The sequence below is a fragment of the Oryctolagus cuniculus genome, chromosome 8 (genome assembly GCF_964237555.1).
Source record: "Oryctolagus cuniculus chromosome 8, mOryCun1.1, whole genome shotgun sequence".
In the NCBI taxonomy this organism is placed as follows: domain Eukaryota; kingdom Metazoa; phylum Chordata; class Mammalia; order Lagomorpha; family Leporidae; genus Oryctolagus; species Oryctolagus cuniculus.
The window spans coordinates 95,896,985-95,915,300 of record NC_091439.1 but is presented as its reverse complement, the minus strand read 5'-3'; the positions used below and the strand labels follow the sequence as shown (position 1 = coordinate 95,915,300).

General features: G+C 37.3%; 1 protein-coding gene across 1 annotated transcript; it reads right to left on the bottom strand.

The window, feature by feature from the left end:
- Positions 1-2,675: 2,675 nt before the first annotated feature.
- Positions 2,676-17,494, bottom strand: LOC138843182 (UDP-glucuronosyltransferase 2B14-like). Its single transcript, XM_070048069.1, has 6 exons — positions 16,745-17,494; positions 14,659-14,807; positions 11,073-11,204; positions 8,577-8,664; positions 6,476-6,695; positions 2,676-3,540 (listed from the first exon to the last, which is right to left on the bottom strand). Exons 1-6 carry the CDS (start codon positions 17,466-17,468, stop codon positions 3,261-3,263), a joined length of 1,593 nt encoding a protein of 530 aa, XP_069904170.1. The 5' UTR covers positions 17,469-17,494; the 3' UTR covers positions 2,676-3,260.
- Between the last annotated feature and the right edge of the window lie 822 nt (positions 17,495-18,316).

The window sequence follows — 18,316 nt, the reverse complement described above, 5'->3', positions numbered from 1 at the left end:
TTACTCCGAAGCAATCAGAAGCAAATCCAGGAATTAAAGAAATCCATGCATTACATGAATGAAAAATATTCCTATGAAACTGAGATTTTAAAAAGAAGTCAATATTATTTGAAATGAAGAATTCAATAGATAAAATTTAAAAAGTAGTGGAAAGACTTAAGAACAGATTGGGTGAGGCAGAAGAAAGAATGTCCAAGATACAAGACATCAGGAAATTTTACAAAGATTGAAGAAGAAGAAGAAGACAACGAGGACGACGAGGAGGAAGAAATTAGAAAAATTTAAAACAGTGTTGTATATTTATGGAACAGTGTTGGAGATTTATGGGATACTATCAAATGATCCAACCTACTGGTCTCAGGAATTCTTGAAGGTAAGGAACGAGACAATGACCAGAAGGCATATTTAGTGAAATAATTACAGAAAACTTCCCTAATTTTGAGAAAGAAAGAAAGAAGCATTCAATTAGAGCAAATAGACGTGACCAGAAAAGATCTTACCATGATAAATTGCTTTTCAACTTACAACAGTAAAACATAAAGAAAAGATTCTAAAATGTACATGAGAAAAACATCTGATTACTTTCAGAGGATCTTCAGTTAGACTCACATGTGATTTCTCATCAGAAACCCTGCAGGCTAGGAGAGAATTGAGAGACATTGTCCAAGTGATAAGAGAAAAAAAAAAATCAACCCAGAATATTGTACTCTGTAAAGATGTCACCTGGTGTGCAAGGATGGCTCAACATTTGCAAATCAATAAATGAAATTCTTCACATTAACAAACTACAGAACAAAACCCATATGATTATCTCAATAGATGAAATAATTTGGTAAAATACAAATCCTTTCATGATGAAAAACCTTAAGCAAATTGGGTATAGAAGGAACATTCCTCAACACAATCAAGGCAAAGTATAATAAACCCACAGCCATTAACTTATTAAATGGGAAAATGTTGGAAGCTCTCCCACTAAATTCAGGAACCAGACAAGGATGCCCACTGTCATCATTAGTAGTCAATACAGTATTGAAATTTTCAGCCAGAGCCATTAAGCAAGAAAAAAAAAAAATCAAAGGAATGCAAATTGGGAAGGAAGAAGTTAAACTATCCCTATTTGCAGATAATATGATTCTATAAATATGGAAACCAAAATAATCCATTAAGAAGCTATTGAAACTCATAAGAGAGTTTCTCAAAGAAGTAGCATATAAAACTAACACAGAAAATCAATAGTTTTGTATACACAGAAAAGACCATGGCTAAGAAATAACTTCCAAGGTCAATCTAATTCACAATAGCTATAAAGATTAAATACCTTGGAATAAATTTACCAACGATGTCAAAGATCTCTATGATGAAATGTATAAAACATTAAATAAAGAAACAGAATCAGAAACAAAAATGGAAAAAATCTTCCATGTTCATGGATTGGAATAATTGATATAATCAAAATATCCATCATAACAAAAGCAATTTACATATTGAATGTGATTCCTATCAAAATCTCAAGGGCATTCTTCTCAGACCAGGAAAAATGTTACTAAATTCATATGGAAGTACAAGAGACCCTGAGTAGCTAAAGCAATTTTATACAACAAAATCATAGTTTGAGATTTCACATTCAGAGCGAATGACAAGGAAAGGAAATGGATTCAGGCCAGAAGAACATTAAATGGAGATTATTGGTTATCGTACTACCTGTTTTATATGTTTTGATATTTTTCCACATTTTTTAACAATGAGTTTTCCATCTGTTCATAAGGATATGAAGAATGGGAATGACCAATCATATCAGTAATTAATCTGTTAGGAGAAGTTGTACATGTATCTTGGCATGATAAGAAACACTTTCTAGAGCATGGATAAAGGAGGCTTAGAACAGGGAGCCAGTGAGGAAAACATTGAACACAATTTACTTGCTTTGTTGCTGCAATCACCAGAATCGTGACTATTGCCTGCCTGCATGGTCACTAGATTCCTACGAAACTTTTTGCCATTTAAACACTTCATCTAAAATAGACTTTAAACTTTTCCATTTGTAATATTTGTATATTTATTCCATCTATTACATCCTTGTTAGGAAATAATACATAAAATGACATTTCAAAGTTCTGATTTTCATATTATACATATCCCAGGAATTGAATCAGTTCTAAACATCTGACAAGGCAAGGCTAAGAAATGGAAGATATTAAGCCAAAGAATGGGACTCCTCTAACAACATATTCCTCAGGACTGGACTAAACTTACAGGGTTTTAGTCATCCATCTTAACTAATAGGAAGTGGCCTGTCCTTTTATTTTGTGTCATACTATCTGGTAACACAGGTACATTCAATAAAGTGAAAACTGTACCTCAAGCATATTCAAGGAATCATGAGGAAAATATCTCATATTCTAAGCATTTTTCTGTGTTACATGGATTTCAATAAGAGACTAGCTAGGGCCATTCATATTAAAAAAAATCCATGATAATATAGTTTGCATTTCATGAGACATGTGTAATGTAAACTCCATAAAAGACAAAGGACATAATTCACTTTGTGTAGCTTGTTTTCCATCTACTAGGATTATAGCAGTAAGGGGAGCTCACGCTCTGTTTCTTCTTTGCTCAAAAAAATACAATACTGCCAAAAGGCAAAAAAAAAAAAAAAAAAAAAAAAAAGGACATGTGTACCCTACCTTACCAACCCACGTTGAGCAATTTTCCATTACCATTAATTTCCTTGGTCTCTTTTGCAAAGCAGGACTCTTAACTATCCAATGTATGTGTTTTATTTATTTTAAAATGTCAGCCACTTCTGTCCTAGGTGATGTTGAGGTCAGTATAAACAAGAGCTGTTTTAACATGCTACAGTGATCTTAATAAATTATCATGCACATGTTAACAACGATCTCATTCTGGTTTTCTTTGACACAGACACATATGGTCAAATAGAGGCCACTTCTGAATGAATGATAAATTCATGCTTCTTGCCCTTCTCGAATACCCTGACTTTAAAGGATCTAATTTTTTGCTTTTTTGTTTTTTTCAGATTTATGATATTCTGTCTCATTCAGCATTAAAGTAGAACTGCTTACGGATTTCTGGAATTAGACTTGCATATTCCTTAATGGCGAATCAACAATTAAATATATGGAATAATCTGAAAGGCACAATTCTCAAAAACTGTGCCAATCTTGTCACATCTTGATCCAAAGTGCTTGAATTAAATGGAGCAGTCTGATTTCTCTGACACCCACAGGTGTGAAAGAGCTCTAATCCCTCTTCTGCTTCTTTCCTATCTTAACGAGCTTTTGATAGACAAACAAATAACTCTTTATGACAAGAAAAATCAGAAGTGCTGCACAGGACACCAGGAACCCAACCACATCCAAAGAGTGGTACTGGAACCAGGTGAGGTCGTGGGCTGCAACCCTAAGGTGCTTTGCTCCTTTGTGCCGCATGACATACTCGATCCAGAAGACTGCTCGATCCAGGGGCTTCATGGGCTGATCATGGTGAATACTGGATAATGTCATGACATTCTCTTTATAGCTGAAGGGAAAACCAGTAGACAACAAATTACAGAATGAAATACAAAAAATTGATACCTGATATTTTCATGTAGATGATAAAATGCATGTCACATAACCATGGAAGAAAAATGATATTTTCTTTGAGGGTTAACATATTGATCTTAACTAATAGGCTAGAATTTATTAGATGCATAAGAAATTCAATGTGTAGATACTCAATATGTATATACAGAACTTGGGTTTGAATAAGTTTTGCCAACATTACACCCTAGGAATTGGGATCACCTAGTCCTAAATGTAAGAAGAAGAAAACACAAAAACAAAACCAAAAATTATTGAATGTGTAGAACTGGAATTATAGACTAGGAATTAGGGAGGATTTTATGTACAAGGTTCAAAACAATATCAAAATGTAGATGCAGAAGGGAGATCCATCAAAAGGTGCAGTTACATTTCTGGCAAAGTCTATAAGGTTTGCACCAACCACAGTAGGGATACTGGCTTTGTATCAATGGATAAATGATTACAACTATTAAGGTATCATAGTGAATTAATTACATTGCTTTGAACCCTGATGCTGACACTTCCTTGTCCTTTCTATAAATTTCTCTATTCCTAGTTGTTCATTTCTAAATGGGATGGATAGGAATAGTACCTTTCTTATTCTAATGTTTTGAGTAATATAGTAGTGATTCTTAGAATACTTTCAATTATTCTTTGCGTATATTATACCATCAATAAATGTTTTTATTATTTTTGTTATTGTTTTTGTTTTAGTATAATGATCTTAGCATCTAGAGAGTACTCAACATTTTACTTTGAGACATTGCAACTGCATTGTTGCTAGTGATAGAATGTAGCAATGTGGCTTACCAAATCTGAACCGAAAAGTGCTATAGCATGACATGGAAACAATCGCAGTGGAGGGAAATCCTCTTCCTACCATTAAGAATGCACAGGAGGAAGACAATTTTCAGAGGAGTAAATCTGAAAATCCAAGTTGTTTACCAATACCAGATCAGAATATTAGCAGGATCAGAATATTAGCATAGAAACTTGGCAAAGCAAAAAATGTAATGAAATTAGAAAGTGATTATGACATGCTGGCTTATGGAAAATAAGCCATTTTAGAAGAATTTAAAAAAAATAAGTAACTACCATGTGAGATCATGGATATGTTAAGCTGTTTCTCTGTAGGAACCTTTTTACTATCTACATATAACCCATAAAATCATGTTGTATATAGGAAATATACATGGTAGAATGCATTTTAAAAATAACATTTTATACATGGTAGAATTTATTTTAAAAATAACATTTTATAAATGCCCATGCAGAAGGGCCAGCACTGTGGTGTAAGGGGTAAAGCCGCCTTCTGCCGTGCCAGCATCCCATATGTGCACCAGTTCGAGTCCTGGCTGCTCCATTTCCAATCTGGCTCTCTGGTGTGACCTGGGAAAGCAGTAGAAAACGGCTCACGTGGGGTCCACGGCTCACTAGTCTAATCGTCCTCCTGTGGCGCCGGCACCCCAGGTTCTAGTCCTGGTCAGGGCGCCGGATTTGGTCCCGGTTTCCCCTTTTCCAGTCCAGCTCTTTGCTGTGGCCCAGGAAGGCAGTGGGGGATGGCCTAAGTGCTTGGGGCCCTGTACCTGCATTGGAGACCAAGAGCAAGCACCTGGTTCCTGGCTTCGGACTGGTGCAGCATGTTGGCCATAGCGGCCATTTGTGGGGTGAACCAATGGAAGGAAGACCTTTCTCTCTGTGTCTCTCTCTCTCAGTATCTAACTCTGCATGTCAAAAGAAAGGAAGGAAGGAAGGAAGGAAGGAAGGAAGGAAGGAAGGAAGGAAGGAAGGAAGGAAGGAAGGAAGGAAGGAAGGAAGGAAGGAAGGAAGGAAGGAAGGAAGGAAAAAGAAAGAAAGAAAGAAAGAAAGAAAGAAAGAAAGAAAGAAAGAAAGAAAGAAAGAAAGAAAGAAAGAAAGAAAGAAAGAAAGAAAGAAGAAAGAAAAAGGCTCAACCCTTGGGACCTTTTACCTGTGCAGGAGACCTAGAAGAATCTCCTGGCTCCTGGCTCCTGGCTCCTGGCTCCTGGCTCCTGGCTTCGGATCAGCACAGCTCCTGAGGTTGCAGCCAATAGGGGAGTGAACCAGCAGATGGAAGATGTCTTTCTCTCTCTGCCTCACCTTCTCTTTCTGTGTAACTCTGACTTTCAAATAAATAAATAAATCTTTTTTTAAAAAGTACCCATACCAAAAAAGAAAAACTCATAAATGTGCTTAAAGTAGGTGAGTACTTTTTTTTTTTCTTTTTAAAGATTTTATTTATTCATTTGATAGGTAGATTTACAGACAGAAAGAGAGGTCTTCCTTCCTTTGGTTCACCCCACAAATGGTTGCAACGGCCGGAACTGTGCCAATCTGAAGCCAGAAGCCAGAAGATTCCACTGTGTCTCCCACGAGGGTGCAGGGGCCCAAGCACTTGGGACATCTTCCAGTGCTATCCCAGGACAGAGCAGAGAGCTAGACTGGAAGAAGAGCAACTGGGACTACAACCGGCACCCATAGGGGATGCTGGAACCACAGGTAGAGGATTAACCTAGTGCACCAAGGCACCAGCCCCTGGTGAGTACTTTCATAGCATGTGTGTTTACCTGCTGCATTTGTCTTCTTAATGCTTTCGTTTAATCCTGTTGTAGTCGTCTTCAGTTACACCTCTCATTCCATTTCTAGGCTATTTCAGATATGCACACTATCTGAAAATCTATGACAAACCCGTCTCTTAAAACTACTCAAAAACATTATGAAACTCACAAGAACTATTTGACAATTTCCTTCCAACTTGAAGAAAATTTGTGCTCAATGTTTTGCTCATTTTCAGACTCAACTGCTGCACTCTTGGCCTTCAGGTGAAAACTTATGTGTAAATATTATACAGATTTAATGAAAGTAATACTCACGAGGGGTCATTGATGACTGTCTTCAAGGCATTGAGCAAATCTGCACTTGACATTGTTTTCCAGTTCAGCCTAATGGCTGCCCCCTTGGCCGTCATGTGGGCAAGGTTATCAGGTTGTTCAGAAAAAAAAGGAAGGCCCACCATAGGGATACCATGGTAGATTGCCTCATAGATGCCATTGGCTCCACCATGAGTTACAAAGGCTTTGGTTTTTGGATGACCTAGGAATGAGGGATTTTCAATAAGATTATTACATATGTCTTACAAGTGAAACATAACAGATCATGAGAGCATTAAAACATTTAGATTGCTTCCAGATCAAGAGGAAGAGGCACCTAAGTAACTGGAGAGATAAGTGAATACTATGTGGAAGTGGAAGTGTGAAATTAAGACTTGAGCAGTAAATGCAAGATTAACACAAAGAAAGAGGATATTCCAGAAAAAATAAACTTCATATTCAAAAATAGAAGCTGAGTGCATTTTGAACATTTTATTACAAGATATAGTATATTTCTCTGACCTCAGAATCAGCCCTAAAAACATTCTGGACTGGCTGAAAAGTCCATGACAGTATTTCAGGCATCGAAAGCCAACAAATTGTACTACATGAAAGACCTCATTGGATGAGACCCCCCAGATGAAAGAAGTGGTCATCAAAGAAGGAGGTGCTTTTCTCTGAAGGGAGAAGAGAACTTCCACGTTGCTCATGGCCTTGTCTAAATACTGACAGAATCTGTGGATTCAAACAGCTTTTTTTTTTTCTTTTCTTTTTCAACAGGCAGAGTGGACAGTGAGAGAGAGAGACAGAAAGGTCTTCCATTTGCCGTTGGTTCACCCTGCAATGGCTGCCGCGACCGGCGCCTCGCGCTGATCCGAAGCCAGGAGCCAGGTGCTTCTCTTGGTCTCCCATGCGGGTGCAGGGCCCAAGGGCTTGGGCCATCCTCCACTGCCTTCCTGGGCCACAGCAGAGAGCTGGCCTGGAAGAGGGGCAACCGGGACAGAATCCGGCGCCCCTCAAACGGCTTTCAGAACCTATGCAGTTCATGTCAAGAGCCTGGGGTGATCACTGACATCACACATTACAATGTTAATTGTTAAATTTAGAGCAGGAGTCACTATGCACTAACTTCCCATGCAGGACCTCTGTATTAAAAGAGTTTTATTATAATTATGTCTAAGTGCTTGTCAAAGATGTATTGGCTGTTCTTTGGATGTTTCTTTAAAGTTAATTAAAGTTAATTCTTGGATGTTTCTTTAAAGTTAATTTTCTAAAAAAATAAGTGAAATTATCTTCAAGATGCAGTAACTTTGAACAGACTTTATCTGCATTGTTGAGGAACAATTGTTTTCATGCAATTTGTTGAGCTTTTTATTTAACATAGAGTTGGTCTTCTGCATATAAAGTTAATCGAAATGGATCTTAGTGGAGAATGAGAATGAGAGAAGGAGGAGGTAGAGGGGTGGGAGTGGGGGTGGGAGGATGGTGTGAAATCACAATATTTCTAAAGTTGAGTCCGTAGTCCTTAAATAAACGTTTCTTTCAGAAAAATAAAATTAAATACAATTAAATTCATAAAATAAAAACCAAAAGAGCAAAAACACAAACCAAAAAAGATATAGTGCATTCACTAAGTCTGTTTTTGAGGTGCCCCAAACAACCAGGAGTGGCACTGTGGCAGTACTGAAAACCGACAAAGTACAGCCAACACTTCATTTTGAAACATGCTATCACTTCACAATAAAGACTTTTCCCATAGGAAATGCAGGATCATTCATAATAAGAAAGTGTGTTGTTTTCCAGAGGCTTTCGAAAACAACACAGTGAGAGGACAGAAATAATATTTGAATTAGGAGACAGAAAATGCAGGAAATTGTTGAAAGTGAGAGATATTTTGATTCCAGCCATAAAACATGTAAATGTGCATTTAAGAAAATGCTCAGTGTTTTAGGTTATTATATTTCTCCTCGAGCTAGAAAATAAATTTAAATATGTTTGATGCTGAGTTTCTCCATAAGATGTGGCCATGCAGATTTCAGTTAAACTATTATCATCCGAATTGGCTTTTATTCGTGTTTTCAGCAATTGTTCTCCAGAGTCTTACCAAGAAGATCATTCTGGGGGATCCAGTCATAGATCCGCGTGTTGGGTCCTAATGTTTTTGGTTTCTGGCCATCAAATCTCCATATAACCTATTAGATAAAGAGAATATCTAACCCATGAGCTTAATTTCAAATGATAGTGTATTGCAATTCTAATGCATTTCAGAGGTCCCCTAGCTAATTGCTGTCCATAGGAAAGAAGGATGAGGGCTTAAGTAATGAGAACTACTAAATGCCTGAAGTAAATAGAGGGCTTACTTTCCCGTACTTGTTGTATATGCAGTCAGATGTGGAAAGTAACCATGATGTTTCACATGTAGCAGCTTAGTTATGTGAGATGATGAATAAAAAATTCAAGAATTTATTTACAGTGCATACTTTTCATGACTGTTGAAATCTTTACTTAATATATACTAAACTGATCTTCTGTATATAAAGAGAATTGAAAATGAATCTTGATGTGAATGGAAGGGGAGAGGTAGTGGGAAAGGGGAGGGTTGTGGGTGGGAGGGAAGTTATGAAGGGGGAGCCATTGTAATCCATAAGCTGTACTTTGGAAATTTATATTCATTAAATAAAAGTTAAAAAATGTGTATTTTTCTGTTATAATAATCTTCTAATTACAATACTAAGGTTTTTTAAAAAATAGAGTGGAAGTTTAGTTATATCCATGTTTTCATAATTTCTTTATGATTTCACATCTTTTAATTGATAAAAAGCAATTCTGTATGATCAAAAATATGTGAGAAATAAATTAATTCTGCTTAGGAACTACATATCATTTGTTTTAGATTACAAATTATTAAACACTATTTCTAAGAAGAATTTCAAGTTGCAACTTTGCAATGAATCCAAAATATTATAATTCTTGCTAGAGTTGGAAATATTTTAAAAGTACAGGGAAAGGCTAATTCATGTATAGTACAGCAGTTGAAAAAAATCTGAAATTGTGATGCCATTAATTTTCTTCAGTTGATTTTGATCCTTCTACAATGAACTATAAAGCATCGAGAGACATGATTAGTATGTGCTGCTATACCCAATCACCATGCCCTGTACTAAAGTCTGCTACAGGCTTAGGAATTTCTGAGAAATTCGCATAAATTGAAGTGTAAACCAGAAGTGCTTCACTTCTGGATGCTCTGTGAGTCTTAAATTCAGCTTCTCAGCAAAATAATGATGATGATGATGATGATAATTTAGGTGATTAATAGAAACTTATATGAGATTAAAAATGGTTCATAAATACCTACAGATAAAAGATACATTGCATACATTAGAAAATTAGTCTCTGCTATGTTTTCTGTAATGGGAGCATTTGAACCTCTTCCCATGCTACGTTTGTCTCTACTTGATTCCTTATACTCCCCCTCCCTTATCAACCCAGAAAAAACTATTAATGTGCTGGATTAGAAACAAATTCTTGAGGTTCCAAATTTTGTACTGCATGGAGTGCACCTCTGGTTACGACCCTCCTCCACTCTTTCTCTTACACGTTTTTGATTTTGATATTGAAGGAGTCCAGTCCCAAGGGACAGGCTAGATTTTTTTTTTCTACTTTCTTTAAATATCTTGGCTAAGTAAGTGACAATCTGGACTGGGGATTGGTGAGACATGATCCTCCTTTGTTGAAATAGATTTGTGAGTAAAACTATGAATAGACCCATTCACACATTGGGGGGAATCAAGAAGCTAGAATTATATGGGAAAATCTAAACTGTATGATGTACTTCAGATATTTTTTCATATCCACCTATATTCATTATGCAGTTAGCAATTAACATTTAAATCTTTCCAAATAATATCTTTAGTGCATACAATAGTGTTGGCATTGCTTGAAGGGAAAAGATCAAAGAATAGGGTAAAATCTGGTGATTTTTATGTACCTGTCTGTATTTTTAGGATAATAATAAACCTTTGGGGCCAGTCTGTGGCATAGTGGGTAAAGTCACCACCTGCAGTGCTGGCATTCCATATAGGTGCCCGTTCCAGTACCGGCTGCTCCACTTCCTATCCAAATCTGCCATGGCATGGGAAAGCAGTAAAAGATGGCCCACGTCCTTGGCCTTTGTATCCATGTGGGAGACCTGGAAGAAGCTTCTGGGTCCTGGCTTCAGATTGGCACACTCCAGCCATTACGGCTCTTTGCAGAATGAACAAGTGGATGAAAGACTTCTCTCTGCCTCTGCCTCTGCCTCTGCCTCTGTGTAATTCTCTTTCAAATAAATAAATAAGTAAATCTTTTTAAAAAGCTTAAAGTTTATGCTATATCTCAAATATATTTATTTCCTATTTCAAAAGATATACCAGAGTTATTTGAAATCACAAACCTCAGCACTATTTTAACATCTGAGAATTGTAGGTTTTTAAACTGATAACTGAGAATTAGAGGTATCATAACAATTTACCTTTCACAAAAAAGTTTCTGTAATCAGCCCCTTTGCTGAGTTAAACAGAATCATGCAGTAGCTCCCCACAATTAGGACACTTTTTCAAACCTTTTGTGGCAGCTGGGCAAAGGCTGATGCGATCGCATTGGCCCTTTCTTCTGTCATGTTGCTGACCATGGACCCCAGGGAAAACACCACCACTCCCTCTTCTCCAGAGCTCTGCACAAACTCTTCCATTTCCTGTGAAGAAAAAATTTGCACCATCACAAAAGGCCAGCCACACAGCAAACACTAGTGAAAAGATTGCTAAGAACAATAAAGGAAATAACAGCATTATCAGGAATTATTGGAGTAGTAGCTGATGTAAATCCATGGTATGCAAAATTTGCCATTTATCTATTTCTTAGTGTAAAGGTGTTGGTGCGAAAACCATGTCACGCATGTTTTTTCTTCTGATAACTGAACTTTAAACACAATGTACATTCTAGGGTATATATTAAAGAAATATAATGCTAGTCCACATTTCTTTTGTATGGGAAAAATAGGACCATATTATATTTATCTTCTTTGCCCTACTGTTTTCAACAAACCTACTTTTTGGAATGATTTGATGTTTTTAAAGATTCTTTGCTAAAGGAATTGTAATGGTGTGGCATACACATATATATGTTACCTGTTCATTCTTTTTAATACTGGCTATTTATTTTATTTCCAATATTTATTTCCTCTTTATATTTTCATATAAGTATCTTATATGACCAAACATAGAAGTAATTTTAAGATTCTCACTTGTCTAATTTCTCAAAGAGTAGAGATTATCTGAAAATTTGATAATTTATGAAAAATCAAGTTATTATGGGGAATAAAGGTAGTACTAACAAAAGAATAAGAAGAGAGACTTCACATCAATGGCTTTGATTCAAATCTCATACCCATATTATTTTAAATTATCACAATTATGTTATTATCCACCTATCTCATTGTTTTCCTTGTCCATCAATTTTTTGTATTACTTCTCCTAACCATTTATTAGTCAACTTAAGAATGGACAAATGGCATTCCACTGTGTATGATTACCATATTTTCTTTATCTATTCATCTGTGGATGGATACTTGGGTTGTATCCATTTCTTGGGTAAAGTGAAGTGTGCTGCAATACATAGAAGTACAGATGTCTCTGATAGACTGAAATCAGTTCTTTTTGGAATAACAATTTTATTTTAAACTTTACTTCTTTTTTAAAAAACTTTACTTCTAATAACTGTATTTCTTACACAGCTTAACATGGGCATGATATTCTTGGATGACCAGGAATAATCGTCTTTATGAATGTTAACTTTTAGCTATATATCATCTGTACTGAAACTGCATGTGTGAGTGTGTGTTTTAAGATTAAATTATGTGAAAATCAAAGTAACTAAGAGAGAGAGAGAGGAAAAATGAGAGAAAGAGAGAGAGAGAGAAAGAGAGGGAATGAATCTTTCATCTGATGGTTCACTCTCTAAAGGGCCACAATGGCTAAGGCTAGGCCAGGCTGAAGCCAAGAGCCAGGAGCTTCATCCGGGTCTTTCATGTGGGTGGCAGGAGCACACACATTTAGGCTATCTTCCACTGATTTCAAAGGCCATTAGCAAGGAGATGGATAGGAAGGGAATCAGCTGGGACTGTCACCCTTATGTGATATCCGTGTTGCAGGCAGTGGCTTTACCCACTATGCCACAACACCGGCCCTGGTGTCTGAACTCTTACAGCAACCTCCTGAATGATTCTTCTTTCCTCAGTCTTGGCTCTGGCTCTGTGCAGATGAATCAATCACTGTATACTGCAGGCTTTTTGATCGGTGACGACTGACTGAACACCAAGAGGGAAACCTGTTGGAGTGAGGTGGACACTATGGGAAATGGTGGCTTGATCAGCATAGCCCTGACTGTTAATGAACAACTAAATACATTATCCCTCTTAGTAGTTTTTTTATCTGTTCTACTTAATATGACTGGTTTAGATCTGTAATTGATGCACAGTTATTCTTAAGTGTTGAAAATTAACTGAAATGTGATCCCTGTTGAACATGATGGTGGGAATGGGAGAGGGAAGAGATGTATAATTTGGGACATGCTCAGGCTGACTTGCCCCAAGTGGTGGAGTTGGAAGCATACCAGGGGATTCCAATTCAATCCCATCGAGGTGGCATGTACCAATGCCATCTCACTATTCCAGGTGATCAGTTTCAGTTCACAGTTGGTCATGGTGAAGGGACTGGGAGTCAAAGGGAGCACATAGACAAGTCTAGTACCTGCTAACGCTAACTGATGGAGTAAATAAAGGGGAGAGTGATCCAACATGGGAAGTGAGATGCTCAGCAGACTCGTAGAATGGCAGATGTCCTAAATAGCACTCTGGCCTCAGAATCAGCCCTAAAGGCATTCGGAGCCGGCTGAAAAGCTCATGAGAGTATTTCAGGCATGGAAAGCCAAGACACTCTGGCAAAAGATCTCTGCGAGTGAGATCCCAGTGGAAAGAACAGGTCATCAAAGAAGGAGGTACCTTTCTCTGAAGGGAGGAGAGAACCTCCACTTTGACTATGACCTTGTCTAAACAAGATAAGAGTCGGAGAACTCAGAGGGCTTCCATAGCCTTGGAAACTCATGACTGGAGCATAGGTAGATTACTGATGCCATAGACAGGAGTGTCAATTGGTAAAGTCAACAACAGGAGTCACTGTGCACTTACTCCTCATGTAGGATCTCTATCCTTAATGTGCTGTACATTGAGATTTAATGCTATAACGAGTACTCAAACAATATATTTCACTTTGTGTTTCTATGGGGGTGCAAACTGCTGAAATCCTTACTTAATGCATACTAAACTGATCCTCTGTTAAAAAAAAAAAAAAAGAAATTATCAATTCCCAACTTGACTCTCACTGGGATTAAACATGACAATAGGTCTGCTCTGATTTCATCATCATTTAAAAAAATCATCTATTATTTTTCACTTTATGTATCTGTGTGGGAGCAAACTGTTGAAATCCATACTTAATGTATACTAAGCTGATCTTCTGTATATTAAGATAATCGAAAATGAATCTTGATGTGAATGGAAGGGGAGAGCGAGTGGGAAAGGGGAGGGTTGTGGGTGGGAGGGACGGTATGGGGGGGAAGCCATTGTAATCCATAAGTCCTACTTTGGAAATTTATATGCATTAAATAAAAGTTAAAAAAAAATAAGAAAAAAAAAACTTTACTAAAAGATTAGGACATGTTTCATGTATTTCATATATACAATTCTAAGAAGAAAACCATACTTCCCTCATTTGGTCATATCTCTCCTTGACTTATCTCCTCTCAGGTCCTCTCTCCAATACCCTCACTAGGCAATTTAACTTATTCATTTTTTCTGGATACAAATTCTCTCTCTAGAGAAATCAACCTTATAGTCAACTTAATTCTCTTATACTAAACTCTACCTTTTTTTTTTTTAACAGAATCTCTTAGGTAATACACACGGTTCTCCAATGATCATGAAATCTGAATATTGTGATTGTCTAGAAGATATGTGTTTGTAATTAATAGGCCACTTTATCTGGTTTTCATAACTTTCTCCCTATAAGCCAAATGTTCTAAATGAACAATGGAAGATCATGTGCACTGAAAATGCAAAACAAACAGAACAGAGCAAATAGGAATCTGTTTACCTTGGGCAGAGGTTTGGCAGGTTTGCAGTGGAGCCCTCCAACAAATTGAATATTTGGTAAGGTTGGGCGAGGAAACTCCAAGTCCCAGTAGCTTCGAATGAGCCACAGGTCAGCTTTCCCCACTAGCTCTGAGAATGTAACAGGTCTTCCTGAATGGGGAGAGAAAAGGCAAGGTAAAGAGAGAATTGTGATGTGAGGTATTGCATGTAAAGTTCTGAGAGATGTTGAAGTAATACAGTCAGTGACGATATGAGTACCCTGTACACATTCTTTACATATTAGATATATACAAACCCAATGAAAAGAGAGCTTGTGTCTCTAGTATCACCTCTGTATATACAAAATCATGCTCCGTATAATAATCCACAATAGAATTAGATGCGTATTTCTTTTTTCTGTAAAGTTGCAAAAGTAGCAAATGCAAATTTAAACAACTATGTTAGATACAGAAGGGATCATAATCTTGAATAGAACTTTCCTGGCAGTACTCAGTCTGGTTTCTGCAATTTAGCAAGCTGGAGCCAGTATGGACTTTCCAGGTGAACTGTGAGGTCTTCTTTGTCCTTTCCTCCTGCTTATTTTCTTCTTCTTTTTTCTCCTTCTCCTCCTCCACCTCTTCCTCCTTCTTCTACTTCATTTATGTTTATTTGAATAAATACAGAGAGAGAGGGTGGGAGAAATCTTCATCTGCTTATTCATTCCCCAAGTAGTTACAAGAGACAAGGTTAGGCCACCCTGAAGCCAGGAACCATGAAGTCCTTGTGGTTCTCCCAAATGGGTGGCAGAGACCCAAGTACTTGGGCCATCACCATCTGCCCTCTGAGCATATATGAAGGAAGTTGGATTAAGCACTCTAGTATGGGATGCAAGAGTTCCAAGTGGCAGTTTAACTTACTTCAACACCAGCCCCAAACTGTGAGATGTTTAAGAGTGTGACTGAGTTCCTTATACTGATTGTTGTTTTGGGTTCACATAAAGAAAATACCAATATATATTTACACAGAAATTGATATATAAATAATTATGATCATCACTGAAAGTATTTTTTAAATTATAAAACAGTGCATTTGTGTTCCCCATAGTTTCAACTCATTTTTAGTCAAGAAAGATAATTTTAAAAAATGGACTAGACCTGTGCTGCAGTTCATTAGGCTAATCCTCTGCCTGCGGCGCCAGCACCTGGGTTCTAGTCCCGGTCAGGGTGCCAGATTCTGTCCCAGTTGCTCCTCTTCCAATCCAGCTCTCTGCTGTGGCCCAGGAAGGCAGTGGAGGGTGTCCCAGGTCCTTGGGTCCTGCACCTGCATGGGAGATCAGGAGGACGAACCTGGCTCCTGGCTTCAGATCGGTTTAGCATGTTGGCCGTGGCAGCCATTTTGGGGGGTGAACCAACTGAAGGAAGACCTTTCTCTCTGCCTCTCTCTCTCTGTCTAACTCTGTCAAAAAATGGACTAATTACATATATATCTATTCTTCAGTGAGATATTCATAAATAGATAACAATGTAATATGGAATCAATAGAATCCTCAAATAACAGGTTTTTTCAGTCTGTGATAAAACATTGTATATATCAATTGTGAAAGAACCATTTAGGTTATATTGAAAAATTCTTTAATTTTTAAATAAGGAAACCCTTGCACACCAGGTAAACAATTTACTCAATGATTCTTAGATACTTGGGCTAAAATGTGTAGCAATTTGATTTTCATGCTTTCATCCATCAAGATATTAGGGATGAAAATAAATTAAAATTAATATAGATGTTAGTGAAGTATCTCCTGACTTTTCTATACCATGAGAAAATTCTGAAAAAATGGACATGGAAGTCCTTAGAGAAATCTTCAGGGTTCCAGCTGCAGTTGTGTGACTTCCTAGGATGCCATATCATGGTGATGAGCCTCCGGCTTCTAGCTCACCTGGAATATAAATCTGTCCATAACATCTGAGAGATTAATAGATCATTTCATCTTTCTTTTTTATTTTTTACTCACAAAAGACAAATTCCTCTGACTTTCTATTCATACAACCTCAGATTCACAGTCATAACAAAGTTAGGACTCGACATTACCAACAAAATACATGACTTACCTAGTACTTCACTATAAAATTGGTCCCACCTCTTCTTATTAAACACTTGAAACCAGAGGTCAAAATAAAGCATACATAGCATATTGTTTACCCTCTCCATGAATGTCATTTTCCCACTTAAATCAGAAAGAATAATAGGAACGTAGGAAGGTGGAAATAAAAGTCCTCCACTGTATTTTTCCATAGTGTAGCCGGGAGTGAAGCGGAGACTGTACACAAAGGGTATTTTAAGCAGCTCGGCCAGCAGCTCACCACAAGGACCAATAGCATCTGAAAGAAGGATGTCAAATCTTGACTCTTGTAGCTTTGCCATGAGTGTCTTGTTGAAAACTACTTCTTTACAGGCATTTTCAGAACTGTCAGAATATTCTGAAAAGAGCTTTTGCAGTAGTGAAAAATATTTCCATTGTGAGTTCTGGCGTGCATTTGTCCATGTACTAGCAAAGTGTACAAAAAAATCTATCAGGTCTTCTTTGGTGGCAGCAGTAGGAAAAGTTTCAAATTTAATATTAGTTTGTTTGCTTGGATCAATGAAAATGGAAGCTGAATTTCTCAGAACAATCACCTCATGACCTCTCCGGACAAGTTCATCCAGGATTACATTTAAATTCATCCAGTGACTGAAGTCCACGGGCCACACCAGCACCTTTCCACAGCTCCCAGTTCTGAAGCAGCAACTCAGCTGTAGCAGCAGCAGCAGAACTGAAACATGTTTCACAGACATCTTGGTGAAATCAGTGCTTCCTCTCCAATTGCTGTCCCTTTATGTCACTACTCATGTTTATATCCATGAAGAAATCTAGCAAGTTAAAATATAACTTGGCATTGATAAAGGTAATTATATTGTATAAACACTCAGACCTATGGACTGGGATGGTAGGTGGAAAAGCCAAGGTAAATGACCTTGTGTTTATATGAGTGATATTAGTGTCATTTTATGATTAAGTATTTTCACTTAGCTCTGAGACAATGACCTGTGTGTACAAGTCAACCATGTTATGTGAAAGTGTAGAATAGTGCCAAGAGCTGTGGCAAATGAGAGGCGATGACATGACCCAAAAATAGAGATAGTGTAATTTTGCTGCTTATCCACATTTCCTGCACAGTATGGTCCAAGAGATTATTTGTAAAGATTTTCATAGAGTATAATTTACATACATAAAATTCTAAATTCACATCTCAAAGTGTATAATTAAATGTTGTAGTGTACTATTCATATGAATATGTAACCACCATCACTGAAATTTTTTGAACATTTCATTACTCCAAACAGAAGCCCTCGGGGCAAGCATTTGGTGTAGCCAATAACACTGGCATGTCCACATCCCATGTCAGATTGCCTGGTTCAAGTTCCAGATCTGCTTTGATTCTAGCTTCTTACTATGCACACCTTTTGAGGAATCATGTGATGTTTCAAATGGTTGAGTTCCTACCAGTCACATGGGAGACTCAGATTGATTTCCCATGTGCTGGCCTAATCCCGGCACAGATCTGGCTGTTGGCATTTGAAGAGTGAAACAATTAGTGGAAGGTCTTTCTGCTTTTCAATCAAAGTGGAAAAAATTTTGAAAA

Bases quoted from the DNA above. Each gene is read 5' to 3' on its own strand.
- LOC138843182 (XM_070048069.1), bottom strand. From the start codon at position 17,468: ATGTCTGTGAAACATGTTTCAGTTCTGCTGCTGCTGCTACAGCTGAGT. The intron at 14,808-16,744 runs GTAAGTCATGTA...CTCCCCATTCAG, and splicing joins ATTTTATAGTGAAGTACTAG to GAAGACCTGTTACATTCTCA. The intron at 8,665-11,072 runs GTTTGAAAAAGT...TTTATCTAATAG, and splicing joins TTGCCCAGCTGCCACAAAAG to GTTATATGGAGATTTGATGG.